This window comes from Melospiza georgiana, chromosome 22 (assembly GCF_028018845.1).
Source record: "Melospiza georgiana isolate bMelGeo1 chromosome 22, bMelGeo1.pri, whole genome shotgun sequence".
NCBI lineage: Eukaryota > Metazoa > Chordata > Aves > Passeriformes > Passerellidae > Melospiza > Melospiza georgiana.
Window position 1 is genome coordinate 8159812 of NC_080451.1, and position 23558 is coordinate 8183369.

Sequence of the window (23558 nt, forward strand, 5' to 3'; positions counted from 1 at the left end):
GGCAGGATGGGGCTGGGTTTTTCCCCAAGCAGCTGGGAGGGAGGTCCTTCAGAAACTGTAATTGCAGCCTTCCAATACTTAATGGGAACCTATGGGAAAGATAAGACAAGACAATACACTACACCTTGTAGTGACAGGACAAGGAGGAATGGGTTTAAACTGATAGAGAATAGGTTTAGATTGGATATTGGGAAGAAATTCTTGGCTATGAGGGTGGTGAGGCCTTGGCACAGGGTGCCCAGAGAAGCTGTGGCTGCCTCATCCCTGGAAGTGTTTAAGGCCAGGCTGGATGGGGCTTGGAACAACCTGGGATAGTGGAAGCTGTCCCTGCCATGGCAGGGAGTGGGACTGGATGATCTTCAAGGTCGCTTCCAACCCGCCCTATTGCGTGACCCGTGAGGAGCTGCTTTGTGCTCACTTTTAAGCTGATGCTGTCGGTGGTCCAAGCTAGGGGCTATGACATGTGAGGGGCTCCGGCGTGTGAGGGACTCCCTTGTGAGAGGGGCTGCTATGTGTGAGGGGCTCCGGTGTGTGGGGGGCTCCGGCGTGTGAGGATCCTGGGCTCCCCGCCCTCGCTTAGTGGGATGAAGCTGCCCTTTGCCCGAAGCCGTTTGTCGGTGCCCAGAGCCCTTTGCCCGGTGCCCGGTGCCCGCACTCGCCCCGGGGTTCCTGAACGGAGCTCCACAAGATGGCGAGCGCGGGCCCGCCCTTGGCCCAAGATGGCGGCGGGCGGCACGGCGCGGGGCCGGGGGCGCTCGGACACCCGCGGCCCCTCTCGCCCGGCCCGGCCACGGCCCCGGCACCGGGCCCGGCGCTCCGCGGAGGCGGCCCCGGCAGCCGAACCCGCACAGCCCGCGGGAGAAGCAGCCGACACGGCGAGCCCGGTAGGAGGGACGGGGCCAGGTGGGATAGTGTGGGAGGGAAAGGCCGCGGGGCCGGGCGGTCGCAGTGGGGGGGATCTCAGGTGATTATTAACAGCTACAATCTGAGCATCATCGTGTGGGAATTATCAGGAGAATTGAAGTAAATTTATGGCCCTTCCCGCTCCTCCCACGACGTTGTTTGTGCCGGTGCAGAAATACAGAGCAGATTTAGCCGATTGCCGTGCTGGGTGATGACAGGCCTGGCATAGTAATTCCCATTAGCATCATCCTTAAGAAAATAAGAACATGGTGATTGACCTCTTACGGTGCTAGTTTATTCTCTGAGACAAGTGTTTTTCTCTTGCTGGTGATGGACTGTATATTGTGGTTTATGTGAGCTGTCTGCTCCTCTTTTCATCTCTTTACTTGTACTTTATACTAATTACTTTTCTTAGAAGGCTTGGATCAAAATGCCACTTGTGTGATGGAGCCCTTCTGTTCCTTTGTAAAGAGAGGAGGTGATTTTATTTTTTATTTCAAGTGAGCTTTACGATCTTGTCTTTTTTTTCTAACAGTGTTCATCACATGAAGCTGCTGAAGGACAACCTGCAAAGAGGATGAAATACGAAGAAAGCAATCTAAAATCAGAGCTAGAGGGACTCACATGTGAAAGTGGAAACCTTGCTGCGCTGGGGGAAACACCTAAAACATCTGATGAGGATGGAGGTTCAGAAGATCCAAGAGACAGCAGCGTAATCCAACAGAAAACAGATGAAAGCGTTCCAGAGACTGATGAAGGGAAGCAGGAGAAGGAGCAGGAGCCACACATGGTGAAACCCAGCGGTGCTCCATTAAAAACAGGTGGATATCTGCACCACTATCACGTGTTCAGTGAGGAGGAGAGCAGCTGTGGGAGCTTTGATGGGGCCACCTCGGAGGACACGGATTGCCCACGGAGGCCGATGTTCCTGGAGCACAGCAGTGGCCTCTCGGATGAGGACAGCAACCAGCCCATGCCAGTGCACCGGTTCTTTGGAGATGTTGAGCTGGTGAGATGATGAGTCTGTTCCTGTTTTAGACCCAACCCTGGTCTGCTTAAAATTTACCTCAAAACTGGTGAATTTGGCCAGTATTGTTGGGCCCCAGATAAAACTGTCTCCATCAGAGATGAAAGTACTTGCCGAGCTGAATTAATTTCAGGTGTAAAATCTTTCTTATTTAGATTTTTTAGTCCAATTCCATGAGATAGGTATTTTTACTGATAACAACATTATGGAGACGCAATATTGTTGGGAAAATAGGTTTATGCCAGTCTTTGATTCTTAACAGAATCATAGAACAGCTGGGGTTGGAGGAATCTTAGAAATCACCAGTTCCAGCCTTGCTGCATTGTGATTGTTTGGAATGGAAGCTGGTTTCTGTCTACCTCAGCTTTTGAACTGACCCAAGAGCCAGAGCTTTACATCTGAATCCCTTTAACGAGCATAACTTTGGGGCAAGTGATGCTGCTACCTTTTAAGTGTTTCTTGTGGTATTTAGGGAGCAGTGAGGATTAGTTTAGGGAGCCCTTCACCCTCTGCCAATCCTCACACCAGTGAAAGGAATCTCAGCCCTGAGAGTGCCCATGGGTCTGCTTTGTGCACACTCCCCTCAAAGCCCCACAGCTTTGGCTTTGTGCCACTGCTCCCCAGCTGAGGGTTGGTCCCTTGTCAGCTGAGGGAGCATGGGAGCTGGAGGTAGGAGTTCTGCCTCCACAGACTTTTTTCTTGCTGATTTGATCTTTTTTCCTCCAGCACCTCCCAGCAGTTGTGCTCCCGAGTGTGACGAGGAGCAGGCGAGAAGCCAGGAAGCTCCATTTCATTGCAAAGGAAGATGATGAAGAGGAGGAGGAAGAGGAAGATGTCTAACAACAGACTGTAAACAAACCCTTCTTCTTTCTCTTTGTGACCACATGGCAATGGCTGTGTCAGTAACATGAGGTGTCTGTTTGCCTTTTCTCAGGGAGAGAATTGGGAGAGTTTGTTTTGCTGGAATTGGCGGATACAGTATTGAAGTTGTTATCTGGGGCAAATACTGAATTTTCAGTGGTTTGGAAATAAAGTATAATTGAGCACTTTACCACTGATATTTCAGAAAAAAGCCCAGGGAATAGAGAAGTTCTTATCGCTTTTTTTGTGAATTTGAGCCTCTATCTTGAGAAAGTATTTGGTTTCACTCCTTTTTTTGAAAAATAGTTGAGAAAAGGATGCTGGAGCATCTTTTAATTCTGCAAGGTCTGTGCCATCCAGGTAATAAAGGAGCCAACTGACTCCCTGGTACAAAGAAGGTCAAAGGTCTTCCTTGTGTGGGTTGTTTACACCTAACCCAGCACCAATTAAACCTCAAAAATGCAGTTCTGTTGGCAAAATGCAATGCAGGCTGTCAGAGTGGATTCAGTGTGCTCATCTCTGCGAGTTCAGCACGTTTTCATTGCACGTCAGCTCCCCAAACACCCACCCCGTGGTGCTGCCTCCTCCCTCCACCTGCTGCTGTAAGTGTTGTCCTCTGTTGATTTCCAACTGGTTTCCAGCAGGGATTTTGGAAACAAATGCTCTGGTGGTGATACACAACAAATACCTTCCCTTGGTTTTGACGGACAGGGAAAGATTGCTGAGCTCCCTCTGTATGTTTAAAAAAAACAAAAGGAGCAACCTCAGCCAATTCCAGGAACTGTCAATTCACCCAGTGTTTGTGGGAATATTTCTTTGAAAGTGTGATTATGCAATAAGCTTCCAGATATTTATTGTTATAGCTCCTTCTATGTTTCTAAAAATAGAGAGAAAATGTTATCAGCAGATGGTTTAAATAAATATTAATTTCTACAGCTAGAGCTTGTTAAACATTCAAAAGTTGTAAGGCAAACAAATTGCATATGCATGGCATGGTAATGCATTTCCATTTCCACTCCAGCTGATGCATTGTTTCTGTCAAAGATATTTCTTGGCTCCTTTTCACTCTAATTCTGTAACACAGAAAAATCCAGATTTTGTAATTGCATATTCATAGTTCCAGCCCAGCTCTGTGTTGCAGCAGCTCCTCCCAGCATTCCTTCAGTGCTGTGTTTGCTGCTGGCTCTTTCTAGCAAACACAGTTTCACACACAGACATTCCTTTCACTTGCAGAATGCATTTTCAGTTTGGGGGACACGTGCCACACAGGTGACACTGGGTTTGTCACCAGAATCCTGCCCAGTGCCCTCCCCAGTGTCAAACAGTGCAGGAGGGGAAGCTGGAAGGATTGATTGCATGCAGTGGAATTAGAAATCCTGTGTTAGAAATGCACCTCCTTGCTTTTCAGAATGCACTGTTTGGGAGGGGACTGAGTTTGTTGTTTAAATCCATATTCTATGTAGCAAAGCTTCCAAAACCCAGTAATTTGGGGCTCAGGCAGAAATGTCATTTCCACACAATTTCATGTGGACTAACTGGTCCAGGACCAACACTATGAGGGAAAACAGAGCTTTTTCTAGTTATTTACAGAGCAGTAAGTAACTGGTGCTGAATTCATAAACACATTTCCCTTCATGCTCTATCACACCTGATAAATGTCTTGTGCCCCTTCATGTACTCACACACTCACAGATGTGGGGGCATTTTTTTATTTAAAATGTTCACACGATTTACATTGACAATCCCAAAAGTTCAGTTGCTATTAAAAAAAAAAATTCAAGTAAAAAAATTGAACTATTCCTGATTTGTTGCCTGAGGTAGGAAATGTTTTACCAAAGCAATAATTCTCCAAGGCAGTGGGTAAACATTACTGTAAACATGATCATTGTAGCTGCCCTTTCTGGCAGTGCATCAAGTAAAACTCAAGCTGGAGGCACAAAGTGTTAGAAAGGAGAGGAAAATCAGCAGGGAAGATGGCAAACAAAGGTGGAAAAAGCAAAAAAAATCTCATGGGCTTGCTATTCTTTCTAGGAGATGCACATCTGAAGCAATGGCAAAGGGGCAGGTGGGGATGAGGGCAGGAGTTTGGCACAGGTGAGGTGGCAGCTCTGCTGCTGAACCACCTTTGGAATTTCTGAAGCTATCTGCAAAAGGCACAGATAAAACATGATCCTAAATCCTTCTTTGTTTGGCCTCATCTCCAGAGGAATATGAGTCTATGAGCCCCTGCAGGTTAGTTTGTAAAAAATGTTTTGTCCAAGTTTCATTTCTGTGTACTGTGAGTTTTGGGTCAATGCTGGCCAGAGATGACAGGGTAGAGTCAGAGTCAGCCTCTGGCTCATTTTCTACCTTTATCACACTTGATTTGAGCTTGATTTGAGGGAGGCTTGTAAGGAGTGGGAAGGCAGGAGAAGAGAATTAAATGGGATATTGGAGTGTGCTTTGTGAGGCTCTGGTTGGGTTACCCAGCCAGTCTTGTACCAAATAGTTCTTATTTAAGAAATTGGAGCTATTTAAAAACAACAGACTGACATGATGGAAAAAAGCAGCAGGTCCCTTCCAGAGACAGCACTAGGAAATCTCCTGGGTTTGTTTCCTCTTTCTGTAAATTCTGCTTTTGTCACAGCTGAGGTTATGATTGGTTTTCTTATGGCAAGCAATATGTACGAGTTTTAAATTATCCAGGGTAAACAGCAGCTGATAGAAGTATTCCCAGTTCACTTCTCTCCCGTCTCGTGTTTTGACAGCTTCTGCCAGTTCTGGGACAACAGCACGTTTCTTCTCAATTCTTGGGGACACAAAAGACAAGACAATATTGCCATCAGGAGTTTTTTCAGAATAATCAAGCCTCCATCTTCCTTTCAGAGCCAGGCAGAACTGCAATTCTTTCTCCATTACTAGGCATATGATTTTTTTCCCCCCAAGGAAATTAGTTTTGCAAATCTTGTTTGCTTCACACCAACATTTGAAATGGTTCAGAGGGGATTTTGCTGGAGAGGAGAATTCACACGGATAGCACAGTGAGGAGGGGTTTGCTTCCACACACAGAAAATCTGCACAGAAGCAGAGCAGCTAATGAGAGGCAGCATTTCATCTGTCTTCAGGGTTTTGTTCTCACAGCAGCTGCAGCATCCCAGCACCTTTTCTCACCACATATTCCCAGCAGAGCTGACTGCACAGCAGGGGGAATGGACTAAGGCTGAACCTTTCTGGTGAAGCTGAAGGCCGCAAAGCAGGTAGGTCTGTATTAACACTTTGTACATACATGTGGTCGAGATTCCAGGTGCTGAAGAGGATCCTGCTTTCCCTGTTGCTGTAGGGGTTGATGGAATGCTTACATGGGCAGTCATCTCTGTCAAAAGGTCCCTGTGAAAGGTGTCACACTTGTCACCCCAGAGTGGTCCTGCCACCCACATCCCCCCCAGCCTGGCACTGCACCCAGGAAGCTGTTTCCTTCCTCTGATGTTGAGGGGGAATGGGATCAAACTGATAAAAGGGGAAGTTTAAGTCAGGTATACAGAAGAAATTCTTCCCTGTGAGGTGGTGGAGCCCTGGCACAGGGTGCCCAGAGGAGCTATGGCTGCCCCATCCCTGGAAGTGTCCAAGGCTGGGTTGGATGGGGCTGGGAACAAACTGGGCCAGTGGAATGTCCATCATCTCATTCCACCCCTGTCCATGGCAGGGATGGAATGAAATGATCTTTAGGGTCCCTTCCCACCCAAACCATTCACGATTCTTCAGGAAGGCTGCAGGTACCTGACAGGAGAACCACCCCTCTGCAGTGCACAGGCGTGCTGCCTCCTCCTTCTCCCTTCTGTCAAAGTAGCACCCGTTGTACTTCACAGATTTCAGTTTTTCTGCCATCAGGTCGATTATCCCTCTGTAGGCATCTCGTGCTGAAGGATGAACGTTTGAAATAAAACCAGTAACCTAGAGAGGGCAAACCCAGCAATCACTCCTCAGTTCCTGTGGCAGCCTGAGGCTCTTTTCTAACATCACAACTGTAGAAATACTTTACATTCCTGCAGCTACAGAATTACTGTTACAGCTTGACATAAGTTACTTCAACAGAAACTTTTACCTCTCTCATGTAGCCCCGCATTCTGCTCTCACAGCTATGCCGCAGGTAGCTGGATTTGTTCTTGAACCGAGACTCCAGCCCTGGAGGGAATGAGATTATTTTGTACCTCAGCACAGCTCCTGCCCAGCTGGGAGTTCATACTGGCTATTAACTCAGGTTGCACAGGTTTTTTAATTTCTCGTTTTTATTTTACTGGTTCAGGACCACCGTGCTCTTAAGCACTTAAAAGGATGCTGTAGAGCATCTGCTGAAAAAGCAGAAGCTGGTATTGTTATGTTTCTTGTTACTCTGTATATGTAGAACACCAAGAAATTGTGAAAGGAAAACAATTGTTGGGGAAGAACTGCAGTAACAGCTTGGGAATGGGAAGGGAAACTTGCAGATTGTAAAGAGAACATAAAGCTGGCAGAGATGTCCCAGTTATCCATATACTATTAGCAAATCATTAAAACATCATCAATGCAGATTTATATTAATAGAGGAAATACATTGCAGAGCTATCTTTATTAAACCAATAGGGAACTGTTAAAAAAAAATCATTTTAGCTTTGATACTAAACTACTAACACATGTAGCTTTAGATACTAAATGTTCATGTACTTAAAAGAACATGCACATTTAGTATCTAAAGCTAAATGGTGCTAACGGAAGGGATAACTAAAACCCTAATCAAACACCCAATTGCACCAGCCAGAAGAACTCCCAAACTTTGCTTTAAGAGCAACAAAACTGACAGAAGCGACTTTTCAGAGCAGAGCAAAACCCGGGAGTCCCGTAGCAGCTTCCTACAGCAACAAACGCACCTTCAAACCATTTCTCGTCCTCTTCCTTGTCCTCGGCCAGGATGTTTTCGCTCAGGTTGTGGACGAGATCCGCCAGCAGCTTCTGCCTGTGGGGAGCCCGCTCGTCCGTCAGCAGCCTCCGCGCAGCCTCCACCACAGCGCCCTGGTGGCTGCAGAAGGCGGCCAGGAGCCGCTCGATGTCGCTGGCACCTGGGGCAGGTGAGGCGGCACCGGCTGAGCCCCCGCGGCCGCCGCTGCCCCCGCGCCCCCCGCCCGGCCCCGCCGCACTCACAGCCCCGCCAGCTCTGCCCGGGGCCCAGCAGCACCAGCTCCGTCTGCGCCGGCAGCGCTCGGAAGTAGCTCTCGGTCAGCTCCGTGCCGTCCTCGTAGAGGCAGAGGTGGCTGCCTGCCAAGGGAAGCTGCCCCACGGGCGAGTGAGACCCTGCTCCAGGTGAGACCCCGGCTCCGGGCGGCCCCGACCGCAGCGGCTGCAGCTCCGCACGCGTCTCGGCGGGCAGCTCTAGCCCTGGCCCGGAGCGGCGGCACCCGCTACTCGCGGTCCCGTCCAGCATCTGTAAGCGGCATCCCAGCCTGGTATCGTCCCGTCCCGGTCCGCCCCGCACCTGCAGCAGCCGGCAGCCCTTCCTCAGCAACCCGCGCAGGCTCCCGGCCGCCACCCCGAACTTCTGCGGGCTGCCGCACCGGCGCAGGCGGAAGGGCCGCAGCGGCTCCGCCATGGCCGGGCCGGTGCCGCTCCCCGCCCGGGGCCGGTATCGGCGGCCGGGGCCGGTATCCGGGGCCGGTGCCGCCCCGCGCAGGCGCCCCGGGGCCGGCGGGGCGGTCGCGCCTGCGCGGCGGGGCCGCGTTGCCATGAGAGCGGCGATGGCGCCGCGCTGAGCCAGGTGGGGCCCGGCCCGGCGCTTCCCCTGCTCCCCGCTCTCCCTCCGCCCCGGGGACACCCCCCGGTCCCGCCAGGCTCCCCCGTGCTTTGTCCGCCGCCCGGCCTGGCTGTGCTCCCGGAGCGGTGCGGCCGTGACCCCTCCGGGCCTGCGCCGCCTGCGGGGTTGGGGCCGGCGAGGGGAGGGAGGGACGGGGCCGGTGTTGGTGCTGGGGTGGACAGCGGTGCTCCCGGTGCTTGTGTCCCCGGCAGTGGGTGCGTGGCTTTCCCAAAGACTTAATTGACGTTGTGCTTTGCTTTTTGTTCGTCTGACTCCGACACCCAGAGCATGGTGCAGCTACAGGTTTGGTACAGGTTGCTCCCGTATTCATTTGTAACTCATAGTTTCAAGGTCCATCTTGGGTTAGCAGGTTTAATTTATTGGTAGGCTGCTCTGCAAGTGATCTAAATCCTCGTTTTGCTCAACAAAAGGTTAAAAGATTAGTTATATTGACTGATCTTTTATCTTTTGGTCTATATTGACTGACCCACACCTAAAGAACATTTATGGTGCCATTGTTAATTAAAGGGATTATATGTTTGCACTCATCATCTACTGACTCGACTGACCTCAGGGTGCAGTTCTTTGACCGTAGTGCCTCAGTGGGTTTTCGTCACCCTTCCAGGGATGAATCTAAGCTTGAAGGCCGTGGCTGTGACCAGCTCATCTGCCCAGGATGCCACACAAGATCGGTTTCACGGTGATCAGCTCGTCGGGACACGAGGATGGGTTCAGTGCTCGGGAGCTGATGGTTCATGCACCGACCGTGAACGGGTGGCGCTCGCCCAGGTACTGTGAGGGGATGGCCTTGGAGCACTCAATTTCAGAAGCATCAAGTTTAAAACGAGTGGCAGATGTACTGTGCATGGTCAGAGCAGTTTATAGTATGCCAAACCAAGCTGATAAAGCAAAAAAGTTTCCATAATCCCATGGCACCCTCATCCTGGGGGAAAAAAGCACTTTGGTTAACACCTAAAGGCGCTGAATTGTATTTAAATAAAGTCCTGGAATATGAAAATGTTTCTGTTCTTGGCAGTCTTGGAGTTTGGCTTAGTATGAAAAATCCATTTGACTCAGCACATCTTAACATGTGTGGGGCACCTGAAGATATGCTCGCAGTAAAGAGAAGGGAAAAGTGTTTCCACTCTACTCTTGGGATTCTTACAATATATATAATATTAGCTTACAATTAACAGCTTGAAAGTTCCATAATTAAATGTTGCTCAAGTTGGAAGTGAAATCTGCTTTGAAATGATGACTGAATTCAGGAGCTGTGTCTCTTTCAGGCTCTGTCAGTACCCCCAGGAGATCACCCTGCAGCTGGTGGAGCGGTGTCGGATCCGGAAGCTGCAGCTGCTCGCTCACCAGTACATGATTGCGAGCAAAATTGAGTTCTACATCAGTGAAAGTCTGCCTGAATACTTTGCTCCCTATCAGTCAGAGAGGTTTCAGAGACTCGGGTGAGACAGAAAGTTCTGGATCAGTTTAATGTCTTAATGAGAAGAGTTTCAGGGGAGAATAATTCTCAGTGTGGGTTGTGGGTGATTGGTCATGCTGTGTGAGCAGCTGGGAGATCCTGGACTTGTGTGGATCTGTGACAAAGCTGGAGATGCAGGTGAATTGCCTTACCAGGTGACAGCACACAGTTATTTCAGTTGTGAGGTTATGAGGGAGGTTTCACAGTTGTTTCAGTTAGGAGGGGATTTTAAACCCCACCTGTGTGTTTGGATGTATCCTCTGCTCATGTGTTATGTTTTCCTTCCCAGTTATGTCCCTCTCTCAGACAATGAGAAGACTGATTTCAGAGCTCGAGAGTTGAAATCTGTGTACATGGATGCAGTTGGCCAGTACCTGAAGCTGATTTTCCATAAAAATTATGTCAATAAATACAACTTGTATGGGCAGGTGAGTTAGAAGTCCTTACCTGGTAACCCAGGTGACACTTCCATAGTAAAGAACAGACACAGAAATCTGCTCCCTTGATTTATGGAAGCAAAAAATGTTGGTTAAAAGCTCCTGTGTTTATTTTAGTTTGTTTTAAAGCACAAAACACAAGGTTAGGAGTGAGTTGGGATCAGGTGGATGCACCTCATCCAGAACAACGAGTCAAGGGCACGTTCTGTCACTCTTGTTTCTGCTGAGCAAGGTCTGTGTTGAGGACAAGGAACTCCCTCTGAGAACAGCTCTGGGGTCACAAAGCCACTCTGAGTGTTTTGGACCTGTTGTGGCATAAAGTGAAGATGTTGCACAGCCACCGTGGTGCAGACACACAAACACCTGCTCAGTTCTGCTGGGACTCATTTCAGACCATGGGGTTGTAGATTTGGTGATACATCTTCAATGGAGCAGGAGGAACATTTGGCACTCTGCTTCTCTCTGCTTCCATATCACCCTCCTGACCACAGTCCCTGGTTTTTGTTCCAAGAAAAGAGGAATGTGCTTACACATTTCCATTTTCTGTGAATTTCTGCAGGTTGCCCTGGTAGCTGTGAACATCATTGGGGATCCAGCAGACTATGGCATTGACATGAGCATTGTGAGTCCAAAGCATCCCTGTCCTTTTACTGATGCTCCATTTCTTCAAGTACAGGTTCCTGGAGTAATGGGATGAACCTTTCTTGTGCCAGCTCTTCAGCAGAGCTGTGTTGCATTACTTTATTTTTAATGTTCTCTTGAAGCAAGAAATTTGAACCTAATATGGGAATACAAACATTAAAGTGTTTGAACATTTTCATTTTTATTGTCTCCAGATTCTTTTGCTTCAGTGTGCCCCAAAACATAAGTGCTTTATGTTGCAAAACTGATGTTGGTTGTGGCAAGTCAGAATTCTGTCTTGAACACACACCTGATGTTGGAGAATGTGCATTGAGATTTTCTTTTTCCACCCTTCCAAAGCCTACCAGAGAGCAGCTGATAGATCACTACATGGGAATTAAATCAGATGACCCTGCTTTGAATGGAACTTACCTTGGGTAAGTTTGTTCTTTGCATATACCCTGCTTGGTGTAAAGCAGTTGTTGATCTCTGTTTTGTTAATTCCCTGCTAATGAAAAGAGAAGCCTGCCTTATTGTGGTTTAATTTATTCATTTTGTGCCTTCAGGAAACATGACTCCATTTCACCTCTGGATGATTTGGCCTTTGACATGTACCAGGACCCAGAAGTGGCTCAGATAATCCGGAGGCTGGATGAGAAGAAGAGGGAAGCTGTGCGTCTCGAGTGCTATGACCACGCCAAGAAGCTCAAACAGGCCATTGCAGACTTGCAGAAGGTGCTGTTGGAAGAACTTTGACACCTAAGTGGAGCAAAGCCCAGTGACCCATCAGGAATCATAAAGATTTTGTTTGTGTAGAGCCATAATGATTTTCGATATATTTCCCAAATGATTAATTTTAAAATCACATAGCTTGATTGAGTAATTTGCCTGGGAGCAATGAAAAAAGTAGAGTAATGTGATTCCAAGAAATGCTCAGTAAAGTGATTCCAAGAAATGGAATGTCACATTTCCAAGAAATGTTGTGAGATGGTTCCAAGGTGATTTGTACCAATCCTAGGTGGGCGAGCGACTCGGCCGCTACGAGGTGGAGAAGCGTTACGCCGTGGAGAAGGAGGATTATGACCTTGCCAAGAAGAAGAAGGAGCAGATGGATGAGTACAGGCTGAGGGTGTACCAGCAGCTGGAGCTGCACGACCTCCTGGATGCACAGCTGCTGGTGGGTGCTGTTAGTCCAAACTAACAGGGTGTTCTAAATAGAAATGGCACAGCAGCCAAACTTCATTCACAGGTTAAGGGAAATTTTGAGATTTACTAAAGCATTTCGGTTTTCTCTTTGGATTGTGGATTTCTTCAACCTGAGACTCTCAGTGTGGTGTTTTATGAACATGCTTAGTTCATAAATCCCATTAAACTGTTGAAGTCTCAAGAAAATGACATTAAAATCTTGAATGTTTTGCATAATTTCAAGACTACCTGATGCAGATGAATAAGGTACTTTTTCATATTTTGGAGGGGTAGAGGGGGCTTAGGATGGTGTCAAGGCTAACCATACAGAATCCATGTGATTTTTTTATATCCACAGAGTTATGTAATGTGCTCAGAACAGGAAGTTTTATAATCTCTCCACACATGCACCCACACAGAATTATTTTCTGACTTTTTCATAAAGCTGCATTCAGTGGGAATGATGACACACCTGTGAGCCAGGTTCAATCTTTACTTGAAATCACCAGAAGCCTGTTGACAGAGTTGTAGCTGTACGGAGAGATTTTAGCACATTTTTAGCCTTGCTGTAAAAATCTTCTTCTCTTTCTCAGATCCGAAAAACTGAGTTGCCCTTGGGATCTGTGAGTGGCACTGAGAGCTCCCAGAACTCCCCTCCTGAGCCTGCAGACCCTCCCCAAGCAGAGCCCCTGAGGGCAGAGCCTGTGCTGGAAGAGCAGTTGGTGGATCCCACTTCTTCTGAGCCTGTTGTTCTTCCCTACCAGTCCCCTCTTTCTCCTCAGACTCAGCCCACAACCTCCAAGGAAGTGTTTCCCAAGGAAAATGTGAGTAGTGTTCCCTCTGTTACTACAGAAACCTGTCAGAGCAAACAATCTGATGTCCAACCTTCCAAATAATGTGGTTATTAACTCATGGTTAACTGGGGTGTGATGCTGCTTTAATTGAGAAAATTGCACTGAAGTGATAAGACCAATTAGTGATAAAACCACTTCACATCTGCATCCTTTCAAGAACAACAAATTTTATCTTTTCTGCTAGGTTGAAATTGTACCTTATGATGAGAGACCTCTCCCAACCATCTGCAAGCAGGTGGACGAAGCTGTTGCCTATGTTGAGCCAGAGGTGATTGAGGAGGATGTGGGTGATGCTCCAAGGACTGGCAATGCTGGGGAGCCTGAACAACTCACACAGAAGGCACTGAGGGAAGCCAGCCCTGTTGTGGAAGTTTTTGGAGAGACTTTGGTAAAAACCAGTAAAACAAACCCCAAAAAACCAGTAAAAAAAAACCCCAAAACCAGTAAAACAAACCCAAACCCCAGTAAAACAAACCCATGGGTTATTGTGCTTTGGGTTAAGAGGATTTTTATGTGTTTAGAGATGCTGTTTTGAAATCTGAGCTTAAAATTTGACCTTGGCTCTATGGATACCTGTTTACAGTATTTTTACCAATCTGTAGCTTTGATGATTGATTATTTGGTGTGCTGATAGACAGACAGGATCCAGCAGACTGCTTTAGGATATGGACCCAGAACACCCATAACTTGCCACTGTCTTTTGGAGGGAGGGAAACCCTCCCTGTGCCTGGAAAGGCTCCCTGAGCCTGACCTTTAATCCCATTTCACTCATCTCATTTCAAAGCATGTGCTTTTAATAAAGCCAGATTCCTGTGGGGAACACCTGGGGACTTCACACTTCAGTTCATATGTTATTTTGAGGCTGGTTCTGTATAAAAATGTTAAATATGTATTGAAATATCTGTTGGGACCTTTTAAGAGATGGATTGTTGTGTGCTCAGGTTTCAGGAGCATATTCCAGAACTTGGTCATGTCGAGAAGAGGCTTTACTGGCTGTGTATGAGAAGCTGATGGAGGTGTCAGTGGACACTCCAAAGGAGGATTTAAGGAACATGCTGAGGGCTGCTGTTTTCCTTGTGAGGAGGGCCATCAAAGACACTGTATCTTCAGTAAGTTGGGATAAGTTTGGTTCTCCAGTGAAGAACTGGCAACCAAAATTGCAGAACCTTGGGGTTAGGATACTTTGAACAAACACTACTGTTGAATAAATCCCAAAGCAAAACAATAACCCTCAAAACTCCCAAGATAACTGGGCAATATCTGGCATTGAACAGATGGAGAAAACTGCCCAGGGCTGAGCCATAAGCTGGTGCAGTAAATGTGCAGTGAGGTTGATCCTTTTTCTTTGTTAAATCTGAAATACAACAGTGAAATAACTTCTAGTTTCCAGCTCAAAGTACTGCACTTAGCTGAAGGACACTTGGGCATCAAATAAACCTTAAATAAGAAGAAAAGAAGAAAATTGAGCTGGTACTCTTTATGAAACAATTTCTGAAGCCTTTCACCTTAGTCCTAGCAACAGGTTTTCTGGAAGACAGTTGTCTGAAGTAGCTTCCATTAAGGGTGTTACTGTAATTCAGATTAAAAATAGATTTTACTGTATTGTCTGAAAACAGGGGGCTCTGTGTTGGTTTTGCTCAGTGTTTTCTTTTTCCTTTTTAACTTAGGTTTTTCAGGCATCCCTGAAACTCCTAAAAATGATCATTACCCAATATATACCAAAACACAAACTGGGGAAGATGGAAACCTCTCATTGTGTGGAAACAACCCTGCCACATTTGCTTTCTAGAACAGGAGACTCTTCATCCCGCCTTCGTCTTCTGGCTTCAACCTTCATCCAGGTGGGTGTTTCCCTTCAAATTAGGGAGCTCATAGGTGAGAAACACCTGATCAGAATGGACTGTGAGACTAGGGTTGGCTGCTGTGAAGTGTTATATCTTATCACAGAATCTTATCACAGAATAGCTGGGGTTGGAAGGGCTCTTTGGAGATCATCCAGTCCAACCCCTGCCAAATCAGGGTCACCTGGAGCAGTCTGGGGGTACCTGCTGCTGCTGCTGCAGGTGTGACTCTTGTGTTCTTTGCTGCAAGTGACCTACAGAGATAACAAAACTGCTTTGCAGAGACAGGTAATTGTGCTTTTCCAGTGTGCTCATTGACTCTGTGTTCCTAGGAAATCGCACTGTGCCCTGAAGTAAAACCTCTCCAGATTATTCCAGTGCACCTGGCTAAAACATTAAAGCCAAACTCCCCAACACACCTGGCAATGAGTCACGTGGAGCTGGTGGAATCTCTCTTGGTAGCCATGGGGACTGAAAACTCCGGGTTTACTGTCAGCAACGTCATGAAGGTAAGAGGTCGAGGTTACAGCACAGGGAGGATTTTCTGATGATTTTCTGGGGGCTTGCCTGGCTTTTTTTGAGTGCTTGAGAATTCCTGGAGAGGTATATTCCCCTGCTCAACAGTGCTGGTAATTTTAGAGCAGGTTGGACAGGGCTTGGAGCAACCTGGTCTAGTAGGACATGTCCATGCTTATGGTATGGGGTGGAATGAGATGAGCTTTAAGATCCCTTTCAACCCAAACCATTCTGGGTTCTATGAAGCAAGATGTTAATATCTGCAAAAGAGGACCAATGAGTTAAAAAGTGTTTGCAAGAAATCCTGTAGGAAGATTTCTCCCGCTGCAGGAGAGTCTTGGACTAATAAACCAATCCTTAAAAATGCGAGAAAAAAGAGAGATAAAAAAATTTTTTTATCATTATTTCCAGTTTGCCACGGGAGCTCTGGAGCACAGGGCTCATGAGGTGCGTGAGGTGGTGCTGAGGATCATCTTTGCCATGTACAGGGAGCACAGGGCAGCTGTGCTGGAATATTTCCCTCTGGACGACGCCAGCGCCCGCAGGACCGTGCGCTACAAAACTCTGTTTGAGGGCTTTGCCAAAATCGATGGGAAATCTTCTGAGAGTGAAGTGAGGGTATGTAAGGAGAGGCAGAGCCTGCAGGGCCACTTCAGACATGGTGGATTGTATTTGTGGGGTTCCCAGACAAAGGAAGGAGTGATAAATCTGACTCCATGTTCTCAGAAGGCTAATTTATTATTTTATGATACTATATTATATTAAAGAATACTAAACTAAACTATACTAAAGAATACAGAAAGGATACTTACAGAAGGCTAAAAACATAATAATGAAAACTCATGACTCCTTCCAGAGCCCTGACACAGCTTGGCCATGATTGGTCAATAAGTCAGAACAATTCACATGAAACCAATGAAACAACCATGTGTTTATTATTTATGATACTATATTATATTAAAGAATACTATACTATACTAAAAATACAGAAAGGATACTTACAGAAGGATAAAAAGGTAATAATGAGAACTCCTGACTCTTTCCTGCCAGGCACAGAGAAAAGCAGCAAGAGAAGCAGAGAAACAGACAAAGGAAGAAATGAAAGTTCTAAAAAGCCACTCAGAAGCTCTCAAATTAGTGTTACAAGCAGAGGTTGAAGATGAAGAGGTGAGCTTGTTTCAGTTTAAGGTTGTTTTAATCCTTTGCTCCTTGGATATCGTGGACTTAGATAATGAGCATTGGTGTTGTCTTATTAAAAAGAGTGAGAAACTCTAGACATACCCTGGGTGACTTTTCTCCTCAGCAGTCCAGCTTAAAATCTGGGGTGTTGTTCCTCTTAACATAGTGTAAAATTTGGATTCTTTATTATAATAAACCAATAATACCAATATAATATAATAATATATAACATAACATAACATAATATGTATTATATAATACCTTTGTAATATAACAATTATACCTTTCTACTATAAAATAATACCTTAGTACAAGTGATTTGCCCTAGAACCAGAAGCACAAATGTTGTAGTGCATTGGCTCTGCTTCTAAATTTTAAATTCCAGACAGAAATCAGAATATAATGTGTTCCCTTTCTCTCTGGAAGGCAAATTTCTGAGTTAAATTTCTTTGTTTGATAGGAGAAAGACTCTTATTTTCAGAAGACAGAGAATGAAGGTAGGTAGTTTGAAATAAGAGTTAAGAAATGTAGATTAATTAAATTGTGATCTTGGTTTAATAGTTCTCTCCTTACAGGTTCCCAGGTATATGAAGCTACAGCAGGAAATATTCAGGAGGAACTTTCCTCTGTTGCAAATTACCTGGATAAGTAAGTGAGATGAGCCTCTAATCACCTTAAGCCTTGGTGTCACCTGTGAGCTCCTAACAGTAATAACATTTTTCCAGTAGATCAAAGCTAATTCCTTCAGCAGTGAAACAATAAAGACTAAAATCTCTTCCAACAGATTTGAAATGATCACCAGGCAATCCTAGGTGCTTTTCTTTGAAGTTCTTGGATAGTGTGACTTTGTACTTTTTCTGAGTATTTGCTTGTGGGCTAAGAAGTAGCCACAGTTTAATGTTAAACTGCCAGTGTGAAATAGGGGAAAATATGGTGGGGGTTTGCTGGGTGTTGTACGGGGAGGGCATAGAAGAAAATTCTGGAGCCAGAAAGCCAGTTTTGATGAGGTGCCCTCAGAACTTCTGTAGAATTAATCATTCTCTAAGAAAAATTGCTCTGTGATTGTATTTACCCTAAATTACAAGCCAGTACCTGCCCCATTCTAAGCTCAACTCTACACAGGGGAAAGAAAATCTTCAAAATAGTGGGGGCTTTTGACAACAGTTTGGAGCAGAAGGAACAGGGCTCATCCATTTCTCTCTGATGTCACTGATGTTTGTGGTTTTTTCCCAGCTTGTGTATATTTTGTGGTGAAAGGAACGAGTCCTTCACTGAGGAAGGGTTGGATCTGCACTACTGGAAGCACTGCCCCATGTTAACCCGCTGTGAGCACTGCAAACAGGTCAGACTGAAATTCCCAGAGCTGCTGAGACATGGGCTGCTGTTATTCTGGTTTAGATATGCAAGATATTTATCACTGCAAGATACTTAATTCACATAGGTGAATTCTGAACACACCCACGTGATTTGAGTAGTGCTTTTGGAAAAGAGCACCAATAGAAAATGAGTTAATAACTGGACTGAAATTGAATTTTCCTTTTGTCATTTTGCAAGGCGAGGCTGAGCTGATCCCATCTCTGCTTGCTCAGCACAAACCTTGCTGGCTGTGTTGCAGATGCTGGAGATCTGCAGCCTGACAGAGCACCTGCTGAGTGACTGTGACAAAAGGGACAGCTTTGGGAGGTGCCCACGCTGCAGAGAGGCCGTGCCCAGGGACGAGCTGCCCAGACACATAAAGAGCAGGATTTGCAATCGTGAGTAGCTCCAAACAGGGAGGTTTAGATTTCAAACACCAGGGATCTTTGGCAAGTCAGGCTTAGGGATCTGTGTAAATCCTCAGGATGGGATAAATGCCTGAGTTTTCTGGGGCTTGGCCTGTGTGAATGTTTGTTGGGAGGGCGAGTGAGAGGATTGGGAAATCTCTTCCATATCCCTGTAGATTAAACACTATCCCAGCACAGAAAGGACATGGCCCTGTTCTGGAGTGAGGTCAGAGGAGGCACCAAGGTGATCAGAGGGTTGAGTCCCCTCTGTGGTGTGACCATGTCTTTATTATTCCCTACATACACTGTGGGGAAAGGCTGAGGGAATTGGGATTGTCTGGAGAAGAAAAGGCTTTGGGGTGACCTAATTGTGGCCTTCTAGTAGGGGCTGAAGGGGCTACAAGAGAGGTGGAGAGAGGCTGTGTGGAAGGGCCTGGAGTGACAGGACAAGGGGGAACAGGATGATCTTTAAGGTTCCTTTCAATCCTTGTGATTCTGGCTTCTGAGATTGCTTTTGATCTTGTTTTGATGAAGATGATTAAACACAGGGCTTCTTTGGGAGCAGTTAATGGTAACAGGAGCTGGCTTAGTCATTGGGTAGTTTTATGCTACTTGCTCTGCAGATTCTCTTCTTGTGTCTGATATTAGCCTCTCTTTGCAATTCTTACCTTATTTTTCAAACAATTTCAGCTGCCAAACCAGAAAATGTGGCAAACCACTGCCCTTTGTGCCATGAGAACTTTCCTCCTGGAGAAGAGGTGAGGCCACCCTTCCCTTTGGGCAGACGTTGGTATGGGTTGGTTTAATGTGATGGACCTTCCAAGATATATCAAAATAATGGAGATATTAATTTCTATTCCATAGCAAGGAGCTCATATTTTAAAAAAGCAGATTAAAGTGTTGTTGATGTAAATTAGTGCTAATTTTGCTGGAGTTGTGCTATCATTGCTTTGTAATTGACTTCAGGCCTGGAGATCTCACCTGATGAGCAGAGATGGCTGCAAAATGAACCAGAGGAGGACATCCCTCCTGAACAAAACCATTCTGCTGCAGCCTGGTAAGACATCAGTTAATGATAATAACATTTATACTTTTTACTGTGCTGCCTTTGCTTAAGGAAAGTGTTATATCCCCAAGAGCTGGGTCTGTGCAGCTCCTGGTTTGCATTTGGGTGAGAAATGATAATTCTTGTGCCTGGGAGCAAATTCCCAAAATCATGCAATAACAGTCATGTTCAAAGGAGGACACGAGCTCAGCTGGTGGGGAACTGGCAGATTTGACAAATTGATCAGTTCAGGGATTTTTTCTGCAGAACAGGATGACCATGAATAGAACAATCAGCTGAACAGTGTTCTGGAAAGCTCCTGAATGCTGACACAGGGAACCAGAGCCTGATTTAGCTTTTAGTGTCCAATCAAAGGTTGCTAATCTGATCCTAATTACAGGGTGAACTGAACAGTGAGTGCTGTGCACTGCTTTTCCTTTCCAGGCCAGACTCAGGAACCTGACAGATTTATCATTGTGCAGCTTTTTCACCATCAAAGAGACATTGATGATGTCAGGTGGTGTTTTTTCCAGCAGTTTCCTTTATGAAGAACATGGGAAATCCTTTTATTTCCAGAACAGAGAAGTTAAAAAACTGCCTGTAGCACCAGAACTTTTGGCCAGTAACATGCAAACCTTTCCTCCTTCAGACTCTGGAGTTTTCTAGTCAGCTGTGTGTTCAGTTCACATTCTCTGAGCTGTGCTCTGCTCATATCTGCATGTCACTATCCCAGGTTCCTGGAAAGAGCTGTGGAATTGCCCATTCTAGCTGACCTAAGTGAATCATAGGGGTTAAAATGATCACTTTCTGGTGTTAAATTGGATTCACAATCCTGTCTGTCTGTCCTCCACTCTGCTGTTTGTACTGGCTAATGAGACACCAGTCAGTTGTTAGTTTATTGCTGCTTAGAATTTGGAAACAGAAGCAAATCCTGCCTGGATAAGCTCTGATTCTATTTCCTGGAGGTGGGAAAGGAGCCCTGACCATTCAGACACTGCTGGTGTGGAACATGCTGAGCTCAGTGCCTGCCAGCTGCTGCTTGCTTCAGTCATTAAGACTTAACAGATCTTGGGAATCAAAACAGTGGATTAAATTCACTCCTGGGGACTAGATGTGCTTGCAATAATGATCTCTATTTTTCTCTTTGCAGCCAAAGCATTTGGCCACTATTTAAGGAGACCAGGACCTTCAGGAACAAAGTTTCAATCTCCTTCAAGAGGAAGCAAGATCAGAACTCGAGGGGCCCCAAATAAAAACACTGGCAAAACATATTCCAAGCGATGACAGGACAAGTATTTCTTCCTTTGTCTGAATAACTGGGCACATGGCTTTTCTGAGCTATTTAAAACTTGTAGGCAACTTGTATATCATCTTTTTGTGGGTTGTTTTTAGGCTTGAGCAGTGCCTGGTGTGATCCCCACAGCGTTGCTGTCACTGCAGCAAAGGGCTTTGCTTTGCTAGGAATGCTCATGTTGGAAATACCAAATGCTCTGGGACAAAAACATTATTTTGACAGAATACTGTGCTCTCCTTTCCAATCCCATGTCAGTAATTTAATGGGTTCAAAGACATTAATTATGTCAAGAAGTCTATTTCCTGGTGCTTGAGGAACAGGAACCACACATGGGGGAAGCCTGGCCTTGTGTGTGTGTCAGATTTTGGGTTCTAAAGGCAGCAGAGCTGTACCCAAAGCACTGCTCAACCCCAGGAATTTGCACCAAATGAAAAGCCAGAGGGCTGGCTGGATGCTTTCCTGGTTGTGCCACTGTGCAGGAGGTGACAGGACATTGCAGCCTCTCACTGTGCACCAAGTGCCTTAGCAGCCCACTTGGCAGGAGGGTTAAACTAAACCCTCCAAGTCTGTATTCCCCTTACAGAAATGAAAAAAATAATCTTGGTTGGGTCCTGAAGAGCTTGAATTAGTAAATATAGTCACTTTTGCCTGCTTTAGTGCACTTTCAGCTCAAATACTGAGCTCCTTTAATTAGATATTGATTAAAATAACCATCCACAGACTGGAGCACGTGTCTTGAACAGCTTCAGAGAGACAGTCTATTATAAAGACCCAAGGCATGAAGCTTTGTACCAAAGCAGCCATTCTCACATCTCTAACATTCTCTCTTTAACATTCCAGCTGTTGCTTTCCAGTGTGGAATTGGTACCATGGGCACAGGAATGAATGGTCATGATAATATGAGGGGAAATTTGGGGGTTTTTGCTCCCATGGAGTGACTTTGTGGTGTTGTTTTGTATATAGAGCTGATTTTGTAATACAGTTTTTCTAGTTTGCCTGCAGCCTGCATACCAGATTATGGATTTTCCAGCTAGATCAGTGTGCTTGGATTTCAAAATTCTTTGTATAAATTGTTTCTCTAACTCTTCAAAATACATATCTCAATATTTATACACAATTAGGAACATATATATAGGTGTTTTTATTTTCCCTTTAGTGACATGGGTTCCTATTTGAGGGCCTGATTCTCTATGCTAAATAAATAATAAATATCTCAAAATAGCCTTTGATCTTGCTCAGAGGTGTAAGGATGAAAACTACTCTGTAGTACAATCAGGAAATAACTTAGTGGTGATAAAATAGCAATTTTTTATAATGTGAAAGGACCCTTTTGGAGTACAGAAGTACAACCAATGTCATGTTTAAAGGTGAATTTATGGGATTGCTCCTTAATTAACAACCTGGCTTTGCTGCAGTGGCAGAATAAACACTGGAGTGAAAACCACCATGAGGTTTGATGCTGTGCCACCAAGTCTTGAGCAGAATATTCCAGAGAAAATCCATTGCACAGGCGTGGGTCTGGGCAGTGAAAGAAGGGCTGCAAAGGGTTGGACTGGCACGTGGATTTGGCAACAATGGGGCCTCAGTAGGAAAGCAAGGAAAGAGTGTGGTCCTGAGTGATCTCTGTCCATCTGAGCTGTGCCTGAGTGTCAGCTGGGGCATTTCCATTTGTCACTGCAGAGATGGTTCCAGAGCAGCCCCTGTCCATGTGTGCAGGAGTTGATCTCATCCCAAAAGACCTCTTGGTGTTCCTCTACTCCAAGAGAGCAATTTATAGTGATTGCATGTTCCTAAGTGCTGGATGAGCTAATCATATATTGAAATCTAGGAGATATTATCAGGAAAAGGAGTCACTTGTGTTAAATGCCAGTTATTTTTATTGCACATATTTAATAAATTACTTTAACCAGTGTGGAGGGTACGCCTGCATTTTCCACCTGCTGCAATGGAAATGGGTACAGAGTGGTGTGAGGCTGTGGTACCTGTGGGTGCCTGTGAGTGCTGTACCTGTGTGAGCCATGCCTGTGGGACCTGTACCAGCCGTGACAGTGTGTGACGTGTGCTGTATGTGCGTGAGCTGTACCTGGACCTGCGTGAGCCCTGCCTGTGTGACCTGTACCAGTGTGTGCTGTATGTGTGTGAGCTGTACATGTGTGAATTGTACCTGGACCTGTGTGACTTGTACCAGTGTGTGCTGTATGTGTGTGAGCTGTACATGTGTGAATTGTACCTGGACCTGTGTGACTTGTACCAGTGTGTGCTGTATGTGTGTGAGCTCCACATGTGTGTGCTGTACCTGGACCTGTGTGACTTGTACCAGTGTGTGCTGTATGTGTGTGAGCTGCACACGTGTGTGAGTTGTAACTGGACCTGTGTGACCTGTACCAGTGTGTGCTGTGTGTGTGTGAGCTGTACACGTGTGTGCTGTCACTGGACCTGTGTGACTTGTGAGCTGTACAGGTGTGTGTTGTAGCTGTGTGAACTGCCCGTGTGAGCTGTACCTGGACCTGTGTGACTTGCACGTGTGTGAGCTTTACCTGTGTAAGCTGCGCCTGGGCCTGTGCGGCACCGCCGGAGCAGACCCGCGGCTCAGCAGCATGCGGTCCCGTATTTTGCCTTGTTTACGGTATCACTGCATGCAGGAGCGGTGATCCCATCCCGTTCCGCTGCATTCCCGCTGCCGCGTTCCCGCCGCGGGTTGCGGTGGCAGCCGGACCCTCCCTGCGGGCGGGACCGAGCCGGGGGCGGCCCTTGC

General features: G+C 46.1%; 3 protein-coding genes across 6 annotated transcripts; 2 read left to right on the forward strand and 1 right to left on the reverse strand.

The window, feature by feature from the left end:
• The first annotated feature begins 719 nt into the window (after positions 1-719).
• C22H1orf174 (chromosome 22 C1orf174 homolog) lies at positions 720-3727 on the forward strand. Of its 2 annotated transcripts, none has more exons than XM_058039245.1 (3): positions 720-884; positions 1439-1912; positions 2657-3727. In XM_058039245.1, the coding sequence occupies exons 1-3, from the start codon at positions 720-722 to the stop codon at positions 2768-2770; spliced, it is 753 nt and encodes a 250-aa protein (XP_057895228.1). In that variant the 3' UTR covers positions 2771-3727. The 2 variants fall into 2 exon arrangements, with proteins under 2 accessions (XP_057895228.1, XP_057895230.1); XM_058039247.1 differs by lacking the exon at positions 720-884 and adding an exon at positions 1295-1368.
• Positions 3728-3821: 94 nt separating this feature from the next.
• On the reverse strand, positions 3822-8423 carry DFFB (DNA fragmentation factor subunit beta). Of its 2 annotated transcripts, XM_058039244.1 has the most exons (7): positions 8277-8423; positions 7946-8072; positions 7675-7863; positions 6873-6952; positions 6548-6721; positions 6057-6157; positions 3822-5579 (listed from the first exon to the last, which is right to left on the reverse strand). In XM_058039244.1, exons 1-7 carry the CDS (start codon positions 8388-8390, stop codon positions 5363-5365), a joined length of 1002 nt encoding a protein of 333 aa, XP_057895227.1. In that variant the 5' UTR covers positions 8391-8423; the 3' UTR covers positions 3822-5362. The 2 variants fall into 2 exon arrangements, with proteins under 2 accessions (XP_057895227.1, XP_057895226.1); XM_058039243.1 differs by having other exon boundaries at positions 7946-8423.
• On the forward strand, positions 8048-22702 carry CEP104 (centrosomal protein 104). Of its 2 annotated transcripts, none has more exons than XM_058039242.1 (22): positions 8048-8104; positions 9217-9380; positions 9878-10051; positions 10358-10496; positions 11065-11127; positions 11487-11563; positions 11693-11861; positions 12145-12303; positions 12905-13135; positions 13350-13553; positions 14107-14274; positions 14833-15006; positions 15339-15515; positions 15934-16140; positions 16573-16689; positions 17162-17198; positions 17277-17349; positions 17935-18043; positions 18317-18455; positions 19155-19222; positions 19431-19521; positions 20660-22702. In XM_058039242.1, exons 2-22 carry the CDS (start codon positions 9268-9270, stop codon positions 20791-20793), a joined length of 2823 nt encoding a protein of 940 aa, XP_057895225.1. In that variant the 5' UTR covers positions 8048-8104; positions 9217-9267; the 3' UTR covers positions 20794-22702. The 2 variants fall into 2 exon arrangements, with proteins under 2 accessions (XP_057895225.1, XP_057895224.1); XM_058039241.1 differs by lacking the exon at positions 8048-8104 and adding an exon at positions 8494-8555.
• Positions 22703-23558: the final 856 nt, after the last annotated feature.

Bases quoted from the DNA above. Each gene is read 5' to 3' on its own strand.
- C22H1orf174 (XM_058039245.1), top strand. From the start codon at position 720: ATGGCGGCGGGCGGCACGGCGCGGGGCCGGGGGCGCTCGGACACCCGC. The intron at 885-1,438 runs GTAGGAGGGACG...TTTTTCTAACAG, and splicing joins CAGCCGACACGGCGAGCCCG to TGTTCATCACATGAAGCTGC. The intron at 1,913-2,656 runs GTGAGATGATGA...TTTTTCCTCCAG, and splicing joins TCTTTGGAGATGTTGAGCTG to CACCTCCCAGCAGTTGTGCT.
- DFFB (XM_058039243.1), bottom strand. From the start codon at position 8,390: ATGGCGGAGCCGCTGCGGCCCTTCCGCCTGCGCCGGTGCGGCAGCCCG. The intron at 6,953-7,674 runs GTGCGTTTGTTG...CATTCCCTCCAG, and splicing joins GGACGAGAAATGGTTTGAAG to GGCTGGAGTCTCGGTTCAAG. The intron at 6,158-6,547 runs GTACCTGCAGCC...CACCTTTCACAG, and splicing joins AGGGGTGGTTCTCCTGTCAG to GGACCTTTTGACAGAGATGA.
- CEP104 (XM_058039242.1), top strand. From the start codon at position 9,268: ATGCCACACAAGATCGGTTTCACGGTGATCAGCTCGTCGGGACACGAG. The intron at 11,128-11,486 runs GTGAGTCCAAAG...ACCCTTCCAAAG, and splicing joins ATGGCATTGACATGAGCATT to CCTACCAGAGAGCAGCTGAT. The intron at 17,350-17,934 runs GTAAGTGAGATG...GTTTTTTCCCAG, and splicing joins GTTGCAAATTACCTGGATAA to CTTGTGTATATTTTGTGGTG.